The sequence below is a fragment of the Pezoporus flaviventris genome, unplaced genomic scaffold (genome assembly GCF_033815535.1).
Source record: "Pezoporus flaviventris isolate CSIRO_AGI_PZ_B2104156 unplaced genomic scaffold, CSIRO_AGI_Pfla_v1 ptg000002l, whole genome shotgun sequence".
NCBI classification, from domain to species: Eukaryota; Metazoa; Chordata; class Aves; order Psittaciformes; family Psittacidae; genus Pezoporus; species Pezoporus flaviventris.
The window spans coordinates 26,946,507-26,968,525 of NW_026892550.1; the positions used below are offsets into that span (position 1 = coordinate 26,946,507).

Here is a 22,019-nt window from a genome sequence, read left to right on the forward strand (position 1 = left end):
CCTGTCTTCATACAGGAGGTGCTCCAGTCCCCTGATCATCCTCGTGGCCCTCCTCTGGACTTGTTCCAACAGTTCCATGTCCTTTTTATGTTGAGGACACCAGAACCAGAAAATAAAATATATGTGACTGGTTTCCAAAATATCCACATAGGTGTATGTTGACTGTATGTGTTTTCTCTCCATACCAACTGTACTAGGTTACACAATATAGTAGTTTTAATTGCTCACCAATCCTCTTGGCTAGCACAGGAAACACAATACCGCTTCTGTGAACCAAAATCTAATTAACTCGGATCTCCTTTTCACAGACTTCAGCATACCAAAATCACTTCAAAAGTTCTTCAGCTCAAAACTTAATGTGAGAAACAGCATTTGTTGAAAATATGTAAAATTGTTAGGGATTGATCCAACACTTGCTGAAATCAATGGGAGCCTCCATGATTTTCAGAGGAATTAAGCCTTTCCCAACATGGATCCATGGCTCTCTAAATCTGAAGAATAATCTTTTCCAGGAATAAAGGGGATCAGATTCACAGTTCTCATTATTTTTACCCAAAAACTATTTTAAATGAGACTTCTGATTTCAGTAAGCCCAGTTGTGTTGTAAGCCCCTTCCCAAACACCAGGAGCAACCTAGGTTTTCATCAGAGCACAAGGAAGGACCAGTGCCTGATGGCAGGAGGGCAGAGAGAGCACAACCACCAGCACCCCAAGCATGCCCTGGCTGGCAAGTGGTCCTCCCCTCTGTCAAAAGGACTTGGAACAATTGTTAACACTCCAAAATGCATCAAATCAGCACCATTTCAGGATTCAATACAAGGGTACTGGAACAAAGGATATTCCCCATGTCTCTGTCAAGCACCTTCCCTGTACGCTCTGTATTGGACTGCAATTACTGCTTATTTTCACACTATTAAATATGCTTCTAACAGCCCAAAGTTAGCTGCATTACATCCTAAGTTGTTCCAAAGACTTTGGGAAAGCATGTTCTAGAACACAAAAGAACCATCACAATTCCTGGTTTACACAGCAAATCTGGATAATTTATTCCTAAATGGGTTTGTTTTTTTTTTTTTTGCATTTGAGCATATACACGAGGATTAAGAAAGGAATTTAAAAAATGCAATCTAAAGTTAAAAACTAACTTTGTTTAAACAGAAAACTGAAGCTTCATATAGCAGTTTTCCTGCCCAAGAAGTTTTCTTTTTACAAATTAAATATGGCCGTCTCCCATTTGTTTTTAAGAAGTTTCACAGATGAAGAGGAACAAGATGTCAAGTGACTTTAAAAAAAACAAGAAATAATTAGGCACGTGGGTTATTTATCTGGCCTGATTAACACAGGGTGGTCTTGGAGGAGGATTATTTGGGGCAAAGAAAGCAGTTAGTCAAATCCTCTGAAGGAGGTCATGTTGACAGATTCCAGAGTGAGAAATGAATCCTCCGCCACAGACTGGGGATCAGAAGATGACTTTAACCTTCTCTCAGAAATTACTTGCTTAGAATGAATCTTAAGAACATACTGAAGGGCAAACATTAACCATTGCTACTCCCAAGCCCAGCATCAATATTGTCCCATTGTACCCTGTCTGTAACTGCTGTGTCTTGCATACTGCATGCAAAGCTCAAATCAAAGGTTCATAGAGCTCCAGAGAGAAGCAAAAGTGAGCAGATCCTGCGTGGCAGATATACTTCCTCTAAAAATGCCCAAAGTCTGGTCTACCTGTTCAGATCTGGGAAACAATAATTATGTAAGCGATTATAGGAGCTGTCTCAATGGTTCATACAGAAGAAAGTAGATTTTATACAGTTACTTCTAGCTTGTTACGCCTCAACCTTAAAACCATTCACACACATAGGGAGAATTACATGTAAGAGAGTCTACCTTTGCATCATAACCATTTAGTGCCTTCAGTTACTGGCACCTAATAAACCGCACCCTGTGTGGATGATACAACACTACAAAATACCATTACATTGAAACAGCCCAGCATAAAGCTGGTAGTCTCCCAGCTGAATGTCTCTTTCCCTAAATCAGAATTAAAGACAGAAATCTGGATTGTCCCAAAGCAAATATTACTATGAACTTTCTATTTCCAGTATTCTGTCTGCGATATTTCACACTTGAAAATGTTTTTCTCAGTACTTGATCTAATGGTCACACCTTGAGAGAATGGTCTAGATACAACACAGCCATGGTAGCACTGCAAAGGAAAGCAGAGACTATGTATGGAAAGAAGGGAAGTTAGAACAAATCATGGCGCTTTACACTGGAAAGTTTCTTGTATCTTGTAACGCACAAGAAATCTGTTCTCAGAGACACATATGGAGAGCAGAGGGGAAAGGTGGCCAGCAGAGCATCCAGTTCTGTGGGTCCACAGGGCCACAGAAAGAACCTCTCCAAAATGCAAGAATGGAGGGGGGGGGGCGTATTTTTCTTAATCCTCATCTTCAGTAGATGACAAGAATAGGTCTGGGGTCAAACCGTGGCTTCAGGAAACATCTTTCATGCATCTCCCAAGGAAGCGTTCTTTGCACAGACTGAGATGAGCATTTGAATAAAGAGATTTAGACAAATATAAAATAAATAGTTTTAAACCAAGTTTCAGGAATTTTACACCATTTTGGACTTTAAAAAAATATCCCCATCAGCAATAAATGAGCCATCATATTCTGTCTTCATTAGAAGAGAGACCAGGTACTATTTTTTCCTGATCCAATCTCATCTAGCACAGTCTTTCCCAAGGGAAACAAATACTAGACAGTATTTGACAAAATATTAATCCTAACAAATAATAATGCTTATCATGCTCTTCTAAAGAAGCCAAAGTACTTCAGAAATGTAAGTAGTATTACCTGTAACTTCCAGATAATGAAACTCAAGTGAATTAAAGCTAGGCAGTTGAGTCATTCTTGACTTTACTTCTACCAGTTATATCAACGGTGTATTATGCTAACAGACCTACTGATTCCAAAGGTATGCTGTGCAGGATAGCATTGTACTCAGTGTCAGCAAGTATGGCAGAATCAGTGTCCAGTGAAAAGAACCAGAAAGCTCAAATCACAGCATAATCCTGCACCCCTTTCATGAGACATTTTCATCACCGCTGGAAAACAGACTTTTTTTTATCCTTAAAACAGGGGAAGGGGCAGGGGGAAATAGAAGTGAAAATAAAAAGTTAAAAAAAAATTTGGAAAAAAACTTTGGAAATGAAAAATACAAAAGGCAATCCTGATACCCTGCACCAGTCAGAATTACTGATAGCATAGCTACAAGCAACAAATACACCTGGAATTGCTAAAATTACAAAACCTGTGGGGTATCTACACTCACTACATCACTAAAGAGGATATAGTGTTTTGTAATTCATTTGCCCTGGAATACTGAGGATCAGACTGTAAGCAGAACACCCAATGAAGATATATAAATTATATAGGAGCATCGTATCTTTCCTTAGTGGAGATCAAGCCAGCAAGTTTTCTGTGAACTGCAGATCATTCAATTGCTATATTTCTGTAATATGCACAAGAAGGAAGGGGAAACATCTGAAGTTATTTTTATTTCCCCAAGTCTTCTGGCTATACTGTATGAATGCTAGGGTGGGTCTGGCATTGTCTGAAATGTGTCAGGGTCCTTTTGCATAGCCTCATTTCCTTCTTCCTGTTGCTAGGAAGGATAGTTAAGCATGAAAAGCACTTGTTTATAGTACAGGACCATCCTGTTAAACACATGTGTTCTCTTCCTCCATCTCCTTTTAACCAGACAAGGCTGCAGTTGTGTTTATGCTGAAGCCAACAGCACAGCTCCAGTCAGAGGGGAATTGGAAAAGAAGCCTGAACCTCTCAAGAAGCCCAGACATAACATACTGTGGTATTCTGACCAGAAAAAAAACTTATCGTTCAATCTGCATCTCTAAATATTTGCAGAGCTCATAAATTCACATGCCTCAAACAAACCATTGCCTAGAATGTAATGAATTAGAAGAACCAGAAAGAAAAATCAAGTCACCTCTCATCTTCTTCTAGGAATCCTAATATAAACACTCGAGATTAGTGCATGAGGACAACTGCAGTACCTTTTTCCTGCACCCACCTGAAGCAAAACACAAAGGGTACTTGTGAGTTTCCATGACTAGCATCAGTATTCCTCTCTGGCCCAGCAAGGGCAGTTGCAGAGCTGTCTGGAAAGACCCTGACTCAGGACTTAAAAATGCTGGACTGAATCTATTGAGAGATTTAAAAGCCAAATAAAAACATGAAAAGACATATTCTTGCTTTTAACTACTGTTTAAAAATGAAATTTAACAGTAGCTCCATGGTGTTTAAAATAATCTTTTAAATCCTTTTAAAATTCTTCTGTTTAAAATAATACACTTCCTTCTGATTGAAAAAAAAAAAAAATCAATTAGCAAAGCAAGTTATTTTAAAAGAAGATAAAGAGATCAGGAAGTCCTGGAGGTTACAAAAGGTTGCTCCAAATGCTTTGATTTCTCTGAACTTGCGGATGAAAAGAATCTTCTCAAAACCACGTCTACATCTTCTTTTGCATATACTATGTTCCATAGTTGAAGAATCTCAGCCCTAATCAGGATCTCACAGGCAAACTAAAGTAGTAACTCAAAACCATTTGCTCAAGAGACACTGATCACACTTCCTGGCCACCTCAGCCTTTCTCTTCTTTGCTGCTTCTACTGTAGATGTAGATTAAGATGCCTACAGGACATCAGTAAGGATACCTGGAAGACAAGATAAAAGGCTACAGCTGTGGAATTAACAGATGTGTCCAATTCCACACCAACTCCGTGCGCTGTCAGCCAGCAACAGCCTGGCTGCCAGACTGATGCTTACTCAGTTTGGCACTGAACTGTTGGTAGATTCATACTCAGAGGCTCGTATGAAATCTGCTATTATCTTAAATCCACTTACAAACAGCCTTAAAGCATAATCTAATTCACAGCATTGATACTGATTTGCTGCTGGAAATTTCTTGATCAGGACAGGGCAATTGAAACAGATCACGTTTACTCCTGTAAAAATATAAAAGTATCTATACTGGATGGCTAAGATAAAGGGCCATTCCCGTCTTTCACATGTGTTAAGTACTATGACACATCAGGCAGAACTTTGTGACCTAGTTAAATACATAGTGTAGAGTCTGTTATTTCTTCAATGCTCTCATTTTCCCAAAGTGAAGAGGCGGATGAAGAAAAAAAAAAAAAGAAACGAAGGAAAAAAAAAAAGAAACAAAGGAAAAAAAAAAGAGCAGCTGCACCAATAGTAAGTGCCTCTGACGGGCAATAGATCTCATCAGTCTAATGGCAACGCATCGATCAACAACTTCACAGCTACAGTGGAAGTCAGTCATCGGTGGCGGTTTGCAAAGAAGGGGAGAGCGATACGGAACGTAAAACTGCCCGACTGGAAAACAGCATCGTCGGTGTTCGGTTTGCCTGGAGAAGGTCGCAGAAGGGGAGCTGGCAGGACGTGCTGCTGCTCCACAGGGATCAAAGCCCCGGGGTGACATCAGGGCTGGCCGCCACCGCCGCACGGGGGGAGCCACCGGGCTAATTACGAAGAACTTCAAAGCAAACTCGAGGGCTCCCGTCTCGCAAGGACACCCGGAAAAAAGAAGGCGGGCGGGAGGGCTGCGGACGGACAGGACACACCACCCAAAGAGAAGAGACTGGAGACATGGGCCATGGTGCCCTCCACAGAGAGAGGAGGCATTCCGCGAGCCGCTCCGCGCCCGCGGCACCTCCGCGGTTAACCCTTCCGGCCCGCGTTTCCCAGAGATGAGAATCACTCCGGGCTCCCGCGGCGATCCTGCCCCACCTGGGGCTGCTCCCGCCCCGACGGGCGCCTTCAACCCCGCGAACACGGACGGGCCGGCAGAGCGAACCGCGCCTGGGAACGCACCGCTCCCCGCACTGCGGGAAGCCCGCCCGCGCCCCGACCAGCTCTGCCCATCCGGGGACCCCCATCCCACCGCTCTGCTCCCGAAGCACCTCCCGGTGCACCGAGCCTGCGCCCCCGGGGGCGCAGCTGCCAACCCCCCTCAACGGGCAGGGGTGCGAGCCCCGAGCTTACGTGTGAGGATCATGGTGTCTCGCCTGCCGCGGTACCTCCGCGGGGCTGCGTGCCGGGCTGCCTGACCCCGCCTGCTCGCCTGCCCGCCCGGCGGCAGCCCACAACTGACACCCGGCACCGAGGAACAGAGAGGAGCAGGGCGGCGGCCCGGCCCCTTCGGGAGCCCCCGCCCCCAAGGTCCGCCCCGCCGCGCCGCACCGCACCGCACCGCGCCGCGCCGCGCGGCTCGCTCTGGTGCGCGCCCAGTTCTCCGCGCAGGGGACGACATTGGCAGAGGGAGCCAGCGCAAGGATTTACCTGGTCACGACCCGCAAAAGCAAACAGAAAGGGGCGCACACACGCCCCTCCGCGCTCCCCTTGTTGTTGCATGTCTAGGCGGGTCAAGGGGAACTTCACAAACCAAAGGCAATGGGATCAAAGATAGTTTAATGGCTCCCGTCCTCTTTGCTCCTTTGTCATTTTTAATGGCCATCAGCTATCGCGGTGGCTTTTTAGGTGATAGTGATGTGCACAAGAAGCAGTTGGCGAAACTCTAAATGCTTTTTCCAGGAAACACACAGAAGAGTGCTAATAGAGAAGGCAGGCTGGCTCCTTGGCGCTATAAATTGGGAGGGCTGGAGGGTCCTGGGCAGCCCCAGGCACAGAGGATGCTGAGCCTTCAGCCTAAAGGGTGACTAGAGGATGCTGGTGTCTTCCCCCGTGGGAGTCCGAGAGTGCTGTTAAACACTGAACGTCTCTGCACACCGTTAAAGTCTCAGTCTGGACCGAAATGAAACCAACAAGTACTCTCCCTATTGGGACCCAGCGCAGCCATAGGCATGGTTTGCAGATAGTAAAGCATAGCCTGGATTCATGGCTCTGTGCCTGGAAGTCACTTCCTTTTACTCTCCTGTATATTTTGTAAAGATTGTTCAAATTCTTATTTCTTGGTTGTTGCTCATATTCAGGGCTTTAAATGGCACAAAACAGCTACTTTTGATGAGCTGCCAAACTATCAGCATGGAAAAGAGTACTGTGAAATTCTGAAAATACCTGGGACCCATCAAAGATTATGATTGGTTCATTTTCTTCCAAGCTAGCATCGTATTTTATACTCATTGATGTTATTCCAAGATTCAGTTGTCATTTCTGCCCTATGATCTGTCAGATATAGAGTATATGGAGTGTGGTGCCTGAGCAGGCAATTTGCTGAAGAATAAACATCTCTCCCTTCTAGAACCTGCAAGCTGTGTCCAGTTGGCTATTACAGTGTTGTTTCTGGAAACCCCTCCGCAGCTCCAGGTCATTAATTTACTTTAATAGCCTACAAGAGGATGGAACTGCACTATATCTTCAAGCTTGACTTAATATATGTTGCCCACTTAATCAATTACCCCTTCATATCTAAACTCACTCCAGCTCCTTTTGGCATAGCCACATTTACCTGCATTTTTGAATGCTTCTTGTGAGGCACCAGGATATATATTTACAAGATAGGGGGGTCAGGCCCTTAAAATGTGAATTCTTAACTCTAACACAGGGAAGACAGACATACACTCTGCCCCAGCTGTTGAACAGACAAGGTAATCTCTTTCTGTCTGCATTGTCCATAATTTTATGCAGTTGGTAGACTAGGAATTGACAGAATAGTCACGACAAGAGATGGGAAATGCTGCTTGCATATTGTGTGTGATTTTCAGAGCCTGCATTCTGGAAAACAGAGAAATGTTTTCTCCAATAAGCATCCTTAAAAGGAAGAGGAAAAAAAAAAAGAAAAAGAAAAAGGAAAAATATAGAATGAAAAAAAATTATCCAGAACAAGTAGGAAAGCATGCCGGTACTGCAGTGTTTTCATCACAATGATAACGCTGGAACCAGAAGACCGCTGTGTGTCAAGTTAATACCCTTGGTGAAAAAGCAGGGTTTATTGTAAACACAGACTGCCTAGGCTGCTTCCTGGACCAAGCCTGCACCTCTGTATAGGAAGCTTTTTTATAGGACCCACAGGAAAGCTTTTGAAGAAGAAGAGAATGGACTTTTACTGTGCAGAAAAAAAAAGAAATGGGGAGGGTTGGAGGACTTGGCAGCATGAAGGGCAACTGAAAAAAGCTAAGAATGAGAGGAGGAGATACGTGCAGCACTGAAGTAAAATCCAAAGTGAGAAGGTTATGTGATCGATGCAAAACAAGAATTTGCAATCAAAGAGTTTTGTTTGAAGATTCTGAAGGGGGTGAGTGATGAGATTGGTGAATACTTGACAAATACAGTCCAGACACAGAAGGTGGGATCCGCTCAGTATTTAAATGAAGGATTATCATTCTCACCTCTACCACTCTGTAAAATAGCAAATGGATGATGATGCTGATGATAAAACACTGTTTGTACTGTAGTTCAGCTCTCCTGTTCTACTTGCAAAGCTAATCAGCTCCCACAGTGAAGGAGGAATCTCTATCCTGGTTCAGTCTTTGTGGATTCCCTCAGCAATGTCAGAACCAGTGACTTCTGTGATGGAGCAATCTGTCTGCTGGGATCATTGCTAAATAGATGCTGGAGGATTATCACTGACCTGGATTAGATTCTTGCTGGTAATCTGAAAGAAAAAGGCTTTGATTCTAGTTTGTTATCAACCCTTGAAGACATGCAGTCTCTCTGGCTTGCATTTTAACTTGGAATTCTATAGGGCTGCTTAAGCAGGCGTAATTTTGGAGCTGAAAAAAAAGGCACCAGTCTCGCATTCGCTGTAAAACGTGCTCAGAGGAGCATTCCACCTGAGGCATGGGTGTTTAGCAGGCTACAACCACCCTAATCACTCATGCAGCTTTAAAGAGTGTTGTGAAATGAGTAGAGCTTTGGCCTTTAATATTTTCATTTCTTTATCTCTGTGGCTATTGAAAGAGCAGGCTGCTGCCTGACAGAGACAGGATTTTAGAAGCAGCCTGCGTAAGAGCATTGTTTCTGTGGAGCACTGTTATCCTTAATGCAATCAATGAGCTCTGGCTGGATGGCAAAGTAATTGTAAAGGATTGCCTGACAAGCACAATTATTCACTTTAAAAGGTGAATTATCCTTCTGTTGTAACTGCATAAGGGAGTGATTCGTAGGACAGCATCTAATAAGAAGGACTTGATTGTCCTCTGTTTTCCCTCCCAGGCCCAAATGCCTTAATGGTTAACTGTACCCTTGTCATCCTTTTTCTCAAATAGTGCAGTACACAGAGAAGTCCCAATTTGTAATTAGTCAACTGACCTGCTGGTACAAACACAGGATTGTCTGACGCGTGATTGCAATTCTAAACGCTAGTATTACTATCCTCTTAGCAACAGCATGATAGATTATAGAGCAGTTTCAGGCCGAGTTTCCAGGCCTCTGGCTCTAGGCTTGGATTCCTTGTCAGCTGGGGTATTTGTGTGTAGTATTTCCACAGTCCAAAGGACCATCATGTTCCAACCATTGTCAGCGAAATAATGAAGTTTGCATTCTCTAGCACTTGACTTTACTGAAGTAATTATTTAAAGGAGTCTGTAATTGGTCAGGCCTCTTGATGAGGAGTGTTTGCACTATCACTTCTCAGAGATAAGCGCCTTTCTTTCAGAGAAGGAAGACTATTGTTTCACCTACTAGAGAATCACAAAATGAAAGAAAGCATCTTTCCAAAGTGCTTTTTAACAAAATACATAGTGAAGTTGTTATAGTGAATAAATACAGGTTCTGCTTTACTGCTTGTAATTGGTGGGCTTTCTGCTCTAGTAATCTTCCTTTAGAAATAAACAGGATTAGAAATTTTACCGGCTTGTCATGTATAGGAGACTCTTACTTGTATTTCATCACTGATGTTTTTTCATTTATTTTCTTTATTCTTTTTTTAACAGTAAAAAATAAAGAAAATTAACCTTGCCTCATTCTTTGTGGTCCATATAACTGACCATTTTAAAAGAAGGGATCAGTGAGCTTTATGTTTTTGTCTGCTTTTGAATGCCCTCAAACACAGTTCAACAGTTCAGGCTGAAAATGAAATTACCATGTTCAAACTCTACTTAAGAAAGACTCTGTTGTAGGGATGCACTAAAGCTTAAGAAATAAAAGTTGATTATATAGTGTGATGAAGATTCAATTTGGTAAAATATAAATGCAGATAAACTGAAATAGGAGAAGGAAAGGAAACAAGTATTTTCATTCCATTGTAATCGCAGAGGGTCAACTCCTTGGCTTACACAGAATACCGCTGGTTTATAGAAATTGGTGAAGATGTAGGGTATATATAATATTCCATATTATATATATATAAATTCCATATAATATTTGAGATTCTGTCGCTGGTGATGGTTTATTTTTTGAAATGTGCTGAAACCAGGACAAGGCTGCAGAATTTTCTGCTGTTAATGGGTCTGCTTTCCCTTCAATTAAAGCTACATTTTCACATTAAAAGAAGTGATTCACCCTTGGAAAAATAACCAACTGAATTTAACTTCCAAGAAAGTAGGGAAAGCAGATTTGGGTGAACTAAACTTTATTTAGAAGAAGTGCTAGAGGAGGGTAGTTAGAATTTCTAGTGACTGATGAAGGCTCAGAGATGATCTGAAGCAAATATATAGCTTGTGGTACATAGAAATCCTTCTTCCTTAAACTTTAAAAATTTGAATACTGTTCTATTACCGAATAAGTAAAAAAGCATCCATAATCAATTACTGCTTCACCACAAGGAATCTGAACCTGAAATTACCCCAAACCTTTGCATGTATGTAGTGAAAGTGGTCATGTTAGCAAGACCTAATGTCTGTGTAGGTCACAGGTGACTGACTCTAACACCCACCACTAGAGAAAGCTGCAATAAAGGTTTGCCTCTGCCAAGGCATCATCCTTAGGTTCAGCTGCAGTAGCTGCCTTCGCGATGGTGGGACTGCGGAGCTCCATGGCACCAGCAGTCATCCCTGGTCTCTCTCCTCTCCTTGTGGGTCATTTGAAAGACAGTGGTGGTGGCCAGATTCACACCCCTGCTTCTCTTCCTCTGCACTTACAAGTCACAGTGTGCAATGAAGAGCACAAAGGATGCTTTTACTCAAAATATATATTACACAATGATCAAAAGATGAGCAAGTTGATGATGATGTATAATAGAAGCAGGGTATCTATCTCAGCTTTTTGCTGCTTGGGAAAGAAAGTGTTTTTTTCAGACCAATGTTCTTGTTTTCAGTCTGTGTTCTAGTTACAGCAGTTATATCAATGCTAAATCAACCAGCTCATCTGTCTTCATTTTTAAGCAAATAGATTTTACCTTCCACCTTCAAAATCACCAGTTTCCAAGGCATGCCAATGGTAAGATGTTTTGTTTTTTTTTTTCCTAAACCTCATTCTGTGTTCATGCATGACCTCCAATATGATGAAAAGGTCAGCTTTCACAGGGAGACAGCAGTAACCTTCATTAAAACAAGATGCAGGATGCAAGTTGCTCACAAAAGTAGATGGAAACTGAAAGACTGGTGTCTTAAACATGTCAAAACAGCGTCTAAAAATTGGTTTATGAAGCAGCTGTGTTGTTATAATACACATGAGATGCTAGACTTTCCATCATGACAGCCTGGGACAGACTGTCAGCCATGCAGTGTCCAGCTGGGGTTAAAAGGGTAAAGTAGAATGGAAGGAAAGAATGTTTTGTTTTGTTTTGGCTTGGTTTGGTTTTTTTTCTTCATTTTGTTATAGTAAGTAAAAATAATATGAACAGTGAAAAAATTCCTTTCAATAACAGATTTTTTTCTTACTTCCATCTTCCATCTTGTAAGATCCAAGGCGTTTTAGCTAAATGAACTCTATATTCATTAAACTTATTTCCTCTTGAGGAAATAAGCACATGCATCCACCTGGACCAGTTGACTCATTATGTGAAAGACCGCTGCTGTTTTAGCCTTAGGGAATCTCCAGGACTCAGGAAATAATTTTAAGCCCATGACTTAATAAAGCATGATAACTATGGCAACTGGAACACATACACTGTGATAGCTAATTTCACCTCAGCATTCATCAGGGGAGGTACTAGCTTGATATTGTAGCATGGAGAGTTAATACAGAGGTGCAGAGACAGGGAAGAAGGAAAGCATGTGTTAATAAACCCAGTGAACAAAGTCAAGCCTGGTGTAAGTCAGGATAGATTCGTAATTATTGTTAGTCCTGTTCTGAGAGCACACTAGACTGAGAGTCAACACATCTATCTGCAGTCTTGTTCTGCTTTAACTTACTGGGTAGCTTTGGTCTATTCATTCCCTCTTTTATACTTCATTTTTCCCTAGATAAAATAGGGAGAATAATATATGCCTCTTTCACAAAGCCCTTGAGATGTACTGTAGAAAGTGGTGTATGAGCTTATGCTGATACTGTCCCTATTAAAAATCCTCTTGCAGGTTGACAGTTTGACTGCTTCTTTCATAGTCCATGCCCATGCTCTTGCTTATTTTAACTGAAAAACATCTTACAGCAGCGGTAAAACCTTGGGTTTTACTGGGAGATGTGTACATACAGATGGTTACTGAAGGGCACCTTAAGTAACTTACCGGAGTGTCAACACTCATAATGATGTCTGAGGAAAGACAAGAGAAGTGGAGGGGGAAGCTAGCTGTCTTGCCAGCAAGAACAAACTGAGCTGGAGAAGATTTATTAGGTGTATATTATCCAGATAAATGTGATCCTGACTTGAATGAGAGCCAGGAATAGCAAGGGGAGAGGGTCAAGCAGAAAGAAGTGGCTGTTTGGCCTTCATCAACAGATTCAAGACCTGACGGGGATTAGAAGGAGTAACAGAATTGTTGGGGTGTTCATTCATCACTCTAAAATTTAGGATTATGAATTCCAAATGGATAGGTTAGCTGAAAAATGCTTCCTCCTCCTCCATGCTACATTTCTCTTTTCATGCCAGTGTGTTACAGAGAGTCAGAGTACTGTATGATATTATTTGTGAACATGATTACAATGTGTAGATGTGATGGACAAGTTAATAGGAGCTTGCATGTTTTAAAAACAAAGACACATATTCTGTTACATGATCACAAGAGAAAGAAACATAGAAAGTGGTTAGTTTGCTTTCATATTTCAACCCTGTCACACTATGAAGGGCTACCTTTTTTACTCTGCTTGTTTTCGAGGTTTTACTTTTGCCTTCATGTCATTTTACAGAGACATGGTAAATGACTTTGTTCTTGAGACACCAAATCTCTTATATCTAACCTTAGCCCAGAGCAGTTTTTAAATGCCTAAATTCTGAAACTGTGTGTGTGAGAGAGAGAGGGATATAGAGAGATTCTCTTCTACTATTCCTTATTACTGGGAATCTAGGAAAGAAAAATATTTTTACTAAATAAAAAGAAAAAAAATCATTGTCCTCTCATGTTGTGAAATGTTTTTTTTTCTTTTTCATCAGACTTCAAAATGCAAAGATGGATAGTAGTGACTGGAGAAGGCTTTTACCTTAATCTTTGTCCAGTACACCTGGCAAACTGAGTTTACCTGGATGTTACATTAAACTTTACAACAGTTCTGTCACTAAAGCAACAATGCAAACCCTTCAGTCACTATTATTTTAAATAAAAAATAGCAATGAAGCAAATTCTGTACTGGGGTAGATTGCAATTCTTGAAGCCTCTCTTTGCATAGTAGTTTGCAAGAGCTAAGGAGCTACTCATGTAACTCTTAAACCCAAACAATTTATTCTAGTGTAATGCAGACTTAGCTTCCAGATAAAAGGCTTGCTCATTCTATAGTAGACAATTCACATTTTTATAAACCACCTTTAGTACAGCAACAAATGCATCCTGCAGAACACCTTTATTCCTTCATCACCACTGAGAGTCTTGCTTCCCTGGTAATGTGATGTTCCCTGTAGGAATCTGACAAATTGCATACATGGAACAGGTACACATCTGATGTTTTCAGAACCTTTCTGCCATTGGATTCTTTGGGTCTTTTGTTTCTGATGATTTTACTGAACATTCATTAACATATATGATGTGTAGTACAAAACAGTAAGCCTTAAATAGATGTGGAACCTGGCAATTTCTTCATGGACCCCAGTTCAGTGTATGAGCAGGATTATTTATAGGATGCATTGCCACCAAGGGTATGGATCATTTCTGATCTTGTATTCTAAAATGAGAAGGATCTGTTTAGAGAATGCTAACACAGGAGAAAAAAGTCTCAATCAGCTAACTTGCTTTTTGTTTGACAACAGCTTCAGAGAGTTGAAGGCAGCCAGGGACACATGTGTGCTAAGATCAATGGGGCAAGTGATTAAGAGTGATAGGATGTCCTTCACCTTTCATGCTCAAACTAAAATTTTCTCTCTTTTGAAACAAGAGCCTTTACATCACTCAGTAGAATTATATTTCTCATGAGCAGCATTAGAATACAGAAATAGTCTCAGTTTTCTTTGCTGAGGATTCTTTATTTTTTTTCCAGATACAGGAGGTCTATTAAACCTCAAGATTAACAGTGCTCTTGGCATCTGATTTTTAGTCAGGAAGTATATACAATGACTTGAAAGGTGTGTATGCAGGACTTTGAATCTGATTTACTAGTATCTTTTTCGAATATGTCATGCGTGTCATATTGACCTTACATTCTTAATTACCTAAACCACATGCTTGCTTTTCAGTTCCTTATTGTAAATCAGCGGTAGCACTAAGAAAAAGCCCTAACAAAAAATATCCTGAAACATCCTGAAAACTTAGATTCTAGCATGTCAGAATATGGAATTCCTCAGCTGATGAACTAAATTGAATTCTTTGGAAAATGTTTAGAAATAAAAGCCACATCCTACTAGGCCTCTGGTGCAAGGATCCATGTGCTGAAAAATTATGAGCCATATGTCCCCAAATTATAAACTCTCTTGAAAGTAGTAAGTTTCAAACATACATTTTAGAAACTTTCTGGATTTATATCAAAGATAGGAATTTTATGTGATTGTCAATATGTAAAAACTGAATCATACCCAAAACCTGGTGTTCATCTCCATGTTAGGCAGGTATCTAAAGAGTTCATTCGCTTATCTCCTTTGCTATTTCTGTTGCATTTCAGAAAGTTAGCTGACTGCATCATGAGATTTGGGCTGTGTGGGAAACTTTCTGGCTAGTGTACAGAATAAATGGGACAATGTATCCTTAGCTTTGCTTCTGAGATAGCAAGCTATTGCCCACAAAGGCAAGCTTTTAATTAACCTAGGATTCTTGGGTGCTCCATCTGTTTCTCAAAACAGGATAGCTTCCTGCATTACCTTCTGATAACAACCTTTCCCCCCCTAAGCCATGTAAAGAGCTTTGCACATGGAATAAGAATTTCTCATCTTCATGCCTGTAGAACCTATGCTGGGTATTTATTTCACCTGCTGCCAATTTCTTCACCTCTTCTATTTCCTTTCTTTCTATTTCTCTCTTCTCTCTTTATAGCTATCTGCTACCAATAGCAATGTGAGGGATAGTAGTGCCTTCCTTAGTTCTTTTCCTCATCTATTCTTCCTTTGGTCAATGCAAGTGAAGAGCAGGCAGAATATTAGATCCAGAACTGTTGAACAGGGTTCCCCAGTGAGGGAAAAGGGAAGAGCATGCAAACCAAAGGAAAAATACATCTAGTTTCTAGAAGGAACTGAGAATCTAGAACTCAAAAGGAAAATATAGGAAGACCGAGAGATAAGATCACTGCCAGACTGACTGAACTGTGACTGGGCAAACCATACCTGCAATTGTACAGGTAATGCAAATCTCTGAATTCATTTACCCCTTCCATGGATCCAGGTGATATCCAGGGGTCAGAACCCTTGACTATCGACAATGTAGTAAAGGAGACAGAAAAGAATAATTTCCAAGTATCCTGCCTAATTTCAGCTAGATAGCAATTAGCTATGTCAGGGTGGAAATCATCAGAGCACACAGATTATAATGTGACAAAATTTGAGACCCTATCTATCGTTTTACAGCTACTCTATACTGTAGTGCCGAGTGTAATGGAAAGCTCAGATAATTATGATGGGTTGGTGTGTTTGTCTTGAAATAATATTTGTCATCTTGCATGATCTCTTTCCATGATCAGAAGGGGCTTTGCTTATTTCAGGATAAAAAGGAATTTAAACCTCATTCCTACAAATTTACGCAACTCTGTTTTGTTTGAAGGGTATAATGAAATTTGAGTGCATAAATTCTTGCAGGATCATGGCTTTAGTATTTAGGTGATGGACTTTCAGGCTCTTTCGCAGACAGTTTTTGTGATCTCAACCACACTTTGTTTGAAGCACTTATTCTATTAAGAATAGCTTCTCAAGAATGAAAATCTGATACTTTATCCTCTGGCCACTTGTACCTACTATTTCTGATCTGGCTGATAATGCCAGAAATCAAAGTACGGATTCTCAGAACAGCAAGGCTTTTCATAATGGTCTCTCTGCATGAAAAGTCCATGTGTCAGCTAAGAAAATTAATTTCTAATAATACTTGGCACTGAATGAGTGGCTTGTCTCAAAGCAGGGCAGCAAGCACTGTTTATCTGATCTTTGTAACACTGAAATAGGTTTCACCTATTTGAATCATCCTTGTCTTAGTCATCTTTATATCCAAAAGCTTATATTGGGTATGATATCCTCAAAATCAACCCAGGGATTTTTTTTTTTTTAATAAGGAAATAAAACCGCACTAGGGATAGTTGCATTGTTGTGCTCAATAGTATTTCTCTGTTGGGCAAGGAGCAACATTTTCTATGCCGGTTTAAAATTCTGGAGAACTTTATGCTACTCTTTTAAGGCAGGCAAATATTACACAACTTTATGAACAAGTTTAATTCATCCTCTGAAGATGTTACCTATGTGTATAATGTCCTTTTCACTCTATACTCTATACTTAATTACTCAGTGCCATTTTCAGAACATGCTACTATGCAAATTCTGTACAACATCACAGACTTGTGAATGTAGCTCTTCAATTTGCAGTTTTAGCAAATAAAAGGTCTGTAACTGTAAAGAAACAAATACACTAAGACAGACTTAGAAATTAATACCTCTATTTTGCTTTAGATTTGAAATAGTAATCTGAAAAAAAAAGTATGCATTAAAAGTTTAATTAGTTATTCTTGGTTTGTATAGCAGCAGTTTTAAAAGACAAGCATTCCTTCACAGGATAAAGATGAATCAGAGTTCTCCAATTCCTGTAAAAATGTGTGTCTCTACAGTCATAGTTTGTTCTGGATCAATTCCAGTGCATTGTGACGATGGGAGCTAGAAAGGAAAACTCAAGAGGGTATTTTTAATCACTTTTACCTCTATTAACAATGTGATGCTATTTCCATTGTTCCTGTTATAAAAATAAGTAGCTGACATGTTCCTCAGGATTGATTATTGTGCTTTAGTTAACAGATCAGCCATCAAGACATTGCAGCCTATCAGGAAAGGGAGTGGAAAGGAGCAGGCAGAGAAACCTCAAAGGAAAGGACAAGACACTGTGTCTTTTGTCCTTTGTTCCAAGATGGAAATAAACTGTCTCCACTTTTGATAAGCTCCTCTTTTGATCTTTGTTTGCAATAATTAGGGTTAGACACTAAGTTATTTTATGAAACCTTTTAGGTTTAGCCCCCTCTAAATTAATATGAATATGAATTATTTGTCCTCTGCAAACAACCACATTAAGTAAGTTTTTATGATTTAATTCATGGAGATTTTGCGTAATATGCAAGTGGACTACATACTGATGGATTTGGGGAAGATGAAAAGTATTTTTTCTGCAAATTTAATTTCATGTCATGCTTTACAAATATGGAAGAACATAAAAATACATTAAAATATATAAATATTTTCTGACCTTCTCTACTGTATAAATATATATAGAATTATATACCTGTCATTTTTTGGGGGGGTCAATTTATGAATATTTATCACACTGTGCTCCCATATATTTATTTTAAATGGTTTAGACAATCTTTCCCTGTATAAGGCTATAGATTTGCGTCCTCACTTATGAGGACAGTAAATATCATTTAAGATACCTTTGGCTGCAGAGAAAAGCAGAGCTGTTTCTCTAATTCATGATGAAAGACAAAGTCACCAAAGGAAATCCTGTGAAATAAGAATTTGGGATTCAGCTGGACTATGCTAGAAGCAGAACTGGAGTGTTACGTGCTTCTGGTGCAAACTTAACAAGAAATGCAGGTGTTAACATTTTTTCTTGCAAAGCCAGACTTCGTAACAGGCAAAAAACCCCAATCCAGAACAAAACCAAAAACCCCACTCCACCAGAAAGTAAATAAAATTAATTGCAGTTATCTAAGAAGCTAAATGCATTGTAAATCTAGGTAGTTTTCACGTCTGTGACCATAATCCAGAATACTTCAGAGTAAAACAAATGTAATATTAAAGAATACAGGCAGCAAATATGTTTGTGTATAAACACAGTTGTGGTATATAGTTGTAATTTCAGAAACAATTTCAGCGTTAATGAGTGTATGTATATTGTATATTTTTTACATCACTGTTAATTCATAGATTTTTAAGGATTGTTGTAACAACCTATACTACAAATCCTGCTTAAGATCCCCTTGCTTAGGGTCTAGCATTTTACAATGTCTCCCTTAGGAATGCACTTTGATTTTAAGATTTCAAGTGACAACTTCAAAGTTTAAAACGTGCCAAATTACTTTAGAGTTTAAAACGTGTCTTACTCCAAATTTTTATTCTCTTAATCAGTATCTAGTCTTTCACCTGAGTTCTTTTTTAGTGTCCTGAAGATCATGATCAAGCTGTGGGATTGCAAGGGGAACTACATGGTGCAAAGCTGTAACATGCCTCCTACTGTCAAGAACAAAAAAAAAATGATGTATGCTTTGCTGAGACATATCACTGTAATAGTGTACACTTTCATATCTGCAGATTTAAAACATGTAATCATTTTTAGTAGCTTCATAAAGCATGTAGAGATATAGTCATTTGCTGGAAAATACAGAATGCTCCTTAAGGAATCTAAATTGCTGTATCTTTGTCTCTCCAGTGGAATATAGTCTACTCTTATCAGCTGAATAAGTGATACAGTCTAAACAAAGGGTAATAATGTTCAACTGGAATTCCAAGAAAGGAAGCTTAATGTGAACTTCCTGATTTAATCTTACAAAAATAAAAGGTTGATAGGATAAATGAATCACTCAGAAGAGCAGATTTTGCTTCAGTTAATTAAAATGGACCGTAAAAATGTCAAAGTACCCTTTTATAACATTTAACTGTGAAACTCACATACAAAACTAGAGTATCATTTTCATGCATGGGACTACGAAGAATCTCTTCAGAGAAACAACTCTATTTTCTGAATATTTCTTCTAATATTCCAGCCTGGAAATAATGGTGACAACTACATGGACACTTCTCACACAATTTCCTGTATCTTCTACTTTTGGAGAGCCAGGAAAAGTCTTCTCAGAAGTAAATTTGGAACTTTTGCTTCTGGAAGACATCAGCAAGTCAGAGATGCATGGAAATTAAAGAAAAACAAAGCAAATGCACTATTTTTTTTTAGGTTTTTTTAGGTTCAATTTCAGTTCATTCTGTCTTCCTGACAATGGTAGTCACTCAAGCATGGAATAAACTCACAAAGAAAGTGGAACAACACTTTTTGGATAAGATACCTGTTAAGTTGCTAGAAAATGAGCAAGAGAGATGGACCTGCGCTGCTAAGAGAATGGAAATGACAAAGCTCTAGGCCCTCTCCATCTCTAACTTCTGCAAATTTGTCACCCGTCAACACTTTTTAAGTATAGGCAATGTGAAAAGTGTCTAAAAAGCCAGTCAGGCAAGTGACAAGTTGTGATTACAGCTTTCTTTTCCCCTACCAAACCAGCAGGAAAATGTGAAAAAATGTGTGTGTACTACCATAACACAGCAACAGCAAGTAGGATATCCATAGAACTGCCAAAGGCCATGCATATCAGAGGAACATACTATGCATTTCCTCACATATGCTGTACCTGTGAACAATCCTTGCCTTTGTTAAAAGGTGTTTATTTCACACCTGGGCATGAACATCTCATCTTCTTAGAAATAGCTGAGTTTTTTTTCAGTAGCAGTCCAATAATTTTCAGTTTCTAAACTCTTCCAGGATGGAGCTTCGTTTAATGGAAAGCTGGTGGATGAGAGTCCTTTTGTTCAGAGCCTTGGCACAGTTGTTAGTATTTTCTTTCCTGATCAAATTTGATCTAAGGTTTTGTTTGGTTGGTTGGTTTGGGTTTTTTTGCTACCAGTTGTTACTGCTGTCCAATTTGTTACTTTACTTTGTTTGTGGGGTTGTGTGTTTTTCCGCTTTTCCTCACTAGCATATGAAGTAGCTCAGAAGGGGGGATCAGAGAGATATTTTATGTGATAAGGCTGTTGTGTGGTTTTATGACTGAGTGCTGCCAGAAGAAAACAAGAAGAGGCAGACTTGGTGAAGCATGACATCCGTGCATATAAAAGATCTGAAACTATATTCTAAGGGTGCATATAGATGACTGATAGCATCTGAAGTTAGAAGAGGAGTAGCTCCAAGTTAATACTGAATTCTATTTTATTAGCTAACACTGACCTCTCATTTATTCATTTGTGATCCCTTGGACAATTCAAGGACAGGATCAACTGAGTTTATTACAATCCCTTTGATTTTTATTATTTTTTTTTCCCTTGATGCCAAGAAGTGAAGAATAATGTGAGGAATCACTTCTACAGATAAAAAACACATGGGAAGAGGAAGAAGGAAGAGGTGAGGGAGTGGCACAAAGGAATCCTAAAACAGGTAGACCTTCTTCCCTTGCCTGATGACAGATTCCACAGTGAAAGAGATAAACTCCCACTAGAGATTTAAAAAGGGATAATCCTGAATAATGCTGGAAATCATGTCAATGTTTTGTGAAAGTGGGAAATAGGTATAAAAAAAAAAAGCAGGTTCATACTGATCAGCAAACAAGGCAATCTTCTCACTGTTGTGCCTGAGATATCTGGGTGTTTCAGGCAGCTGTGAGTGATGAGGCACCCATCTGTGATGAGCTAAGGATGGGATGTGAGCCTTGGAGTCAAAATGGAATCGCCTACTTTTGACCAAAATGTACTTTATGGGTGGGTGTGCTTTGACTGCCAACTATCTGTTGTGTTTTGGCACTAGAAATAACAGTCTTGGATACCTCCCTTTGGAGGGTTAGCTGCAATTACAGATATGTTTCAGAAGATTCTTCCATTTCATAGAAAAAACTGATGAAAATTAGAAGGAACATAGTCATCATTTGCCAGACTTGCAAGATATATTTTTCCTACATATTTAGTGGTTTGGGTAATTATTTTCTTAATGAGAAGACTTGTCAAAGCACATTATGTTGACTGATTTCACATCATCACCTTTATTCCTAGCAGTTTCTGATTACTGATTTTATGATACAGAAAACCATTAATTTTTAATTACTGCCAGCAATTTCTTAGAGATCATTAACAGCCAAACTGCTATAGACTACTTAAGTATTTTTCAGCTTTCCTAGGGAAAAGAAAACCAAAAGCCAACTAGATTTTCTGATTTATAGTTATAGTTTGAGTTCAGAAAACAGAGTAGTTCAACAAATCCTGCAAGATTTTTCCCCTGTGTTGGGCTTTACCCTTAGAGACCACTCACAGGATCTCATCATCCTCCAGGACAGCTGGCTTATGCCTCAGTGTTGCACCATAGCAGCAAGAGGAGCAGCAAGCTCAACTAGTCCCAGCACAAGATTCAAAGTTGCTGGAAGTTTCTGTCCTCAGTGTGAATCTGACTACTTCTGCCTCACTTCCATGACTACCAGGGCCTAGGAAAGAAAGCAGCATCTTATCTCTGAGGGAAGAGCTCACCTAGGTGGCTGTAGACTGCTCCTAATGCAAGTCAGTGTCTTGTGGATGACATTAAATATAATGGTTATATCCAGGATGCCATGAAAGGAACTGTAATGTGTTGTTTTAGA

General features: G+C 39.7%; 1 protein-coding gene across 5 annotated transcripts in view; it reads right to left on the reverse strand.

Moving 5' to 3' along the window:
- Positions 1-22,019, reverse strand: part of DLC1 (DLC1 Rho GTPase activating protein) — a 229,439-nt gene that overhangs the window by 33,416 nt on the left and 174,004 nt on the right. Inside the window, exon 1 of one of the 5 annotated variants that reach the window (XM_061473108.1) lies at positions 6,087-6,192. The exons of 3 other annotated variants lie outside the window; for them this stretch is intronic. In XM_061473108.1, coding sequence (XP_061329092.1) covers positions 6,087-6,099 — 13 coding nt within the window. In that variant the 5' untranslated portion in view covers positions 6,100-6,192. Of the gene's footprint in view, positions 1-5,831; positions 5,985-6,086; positions 6,193-22,019 lie in introns of those variants that run through there. One more of the 5 variants, XM_061473125.1, reaches the window with a different exon arrangement.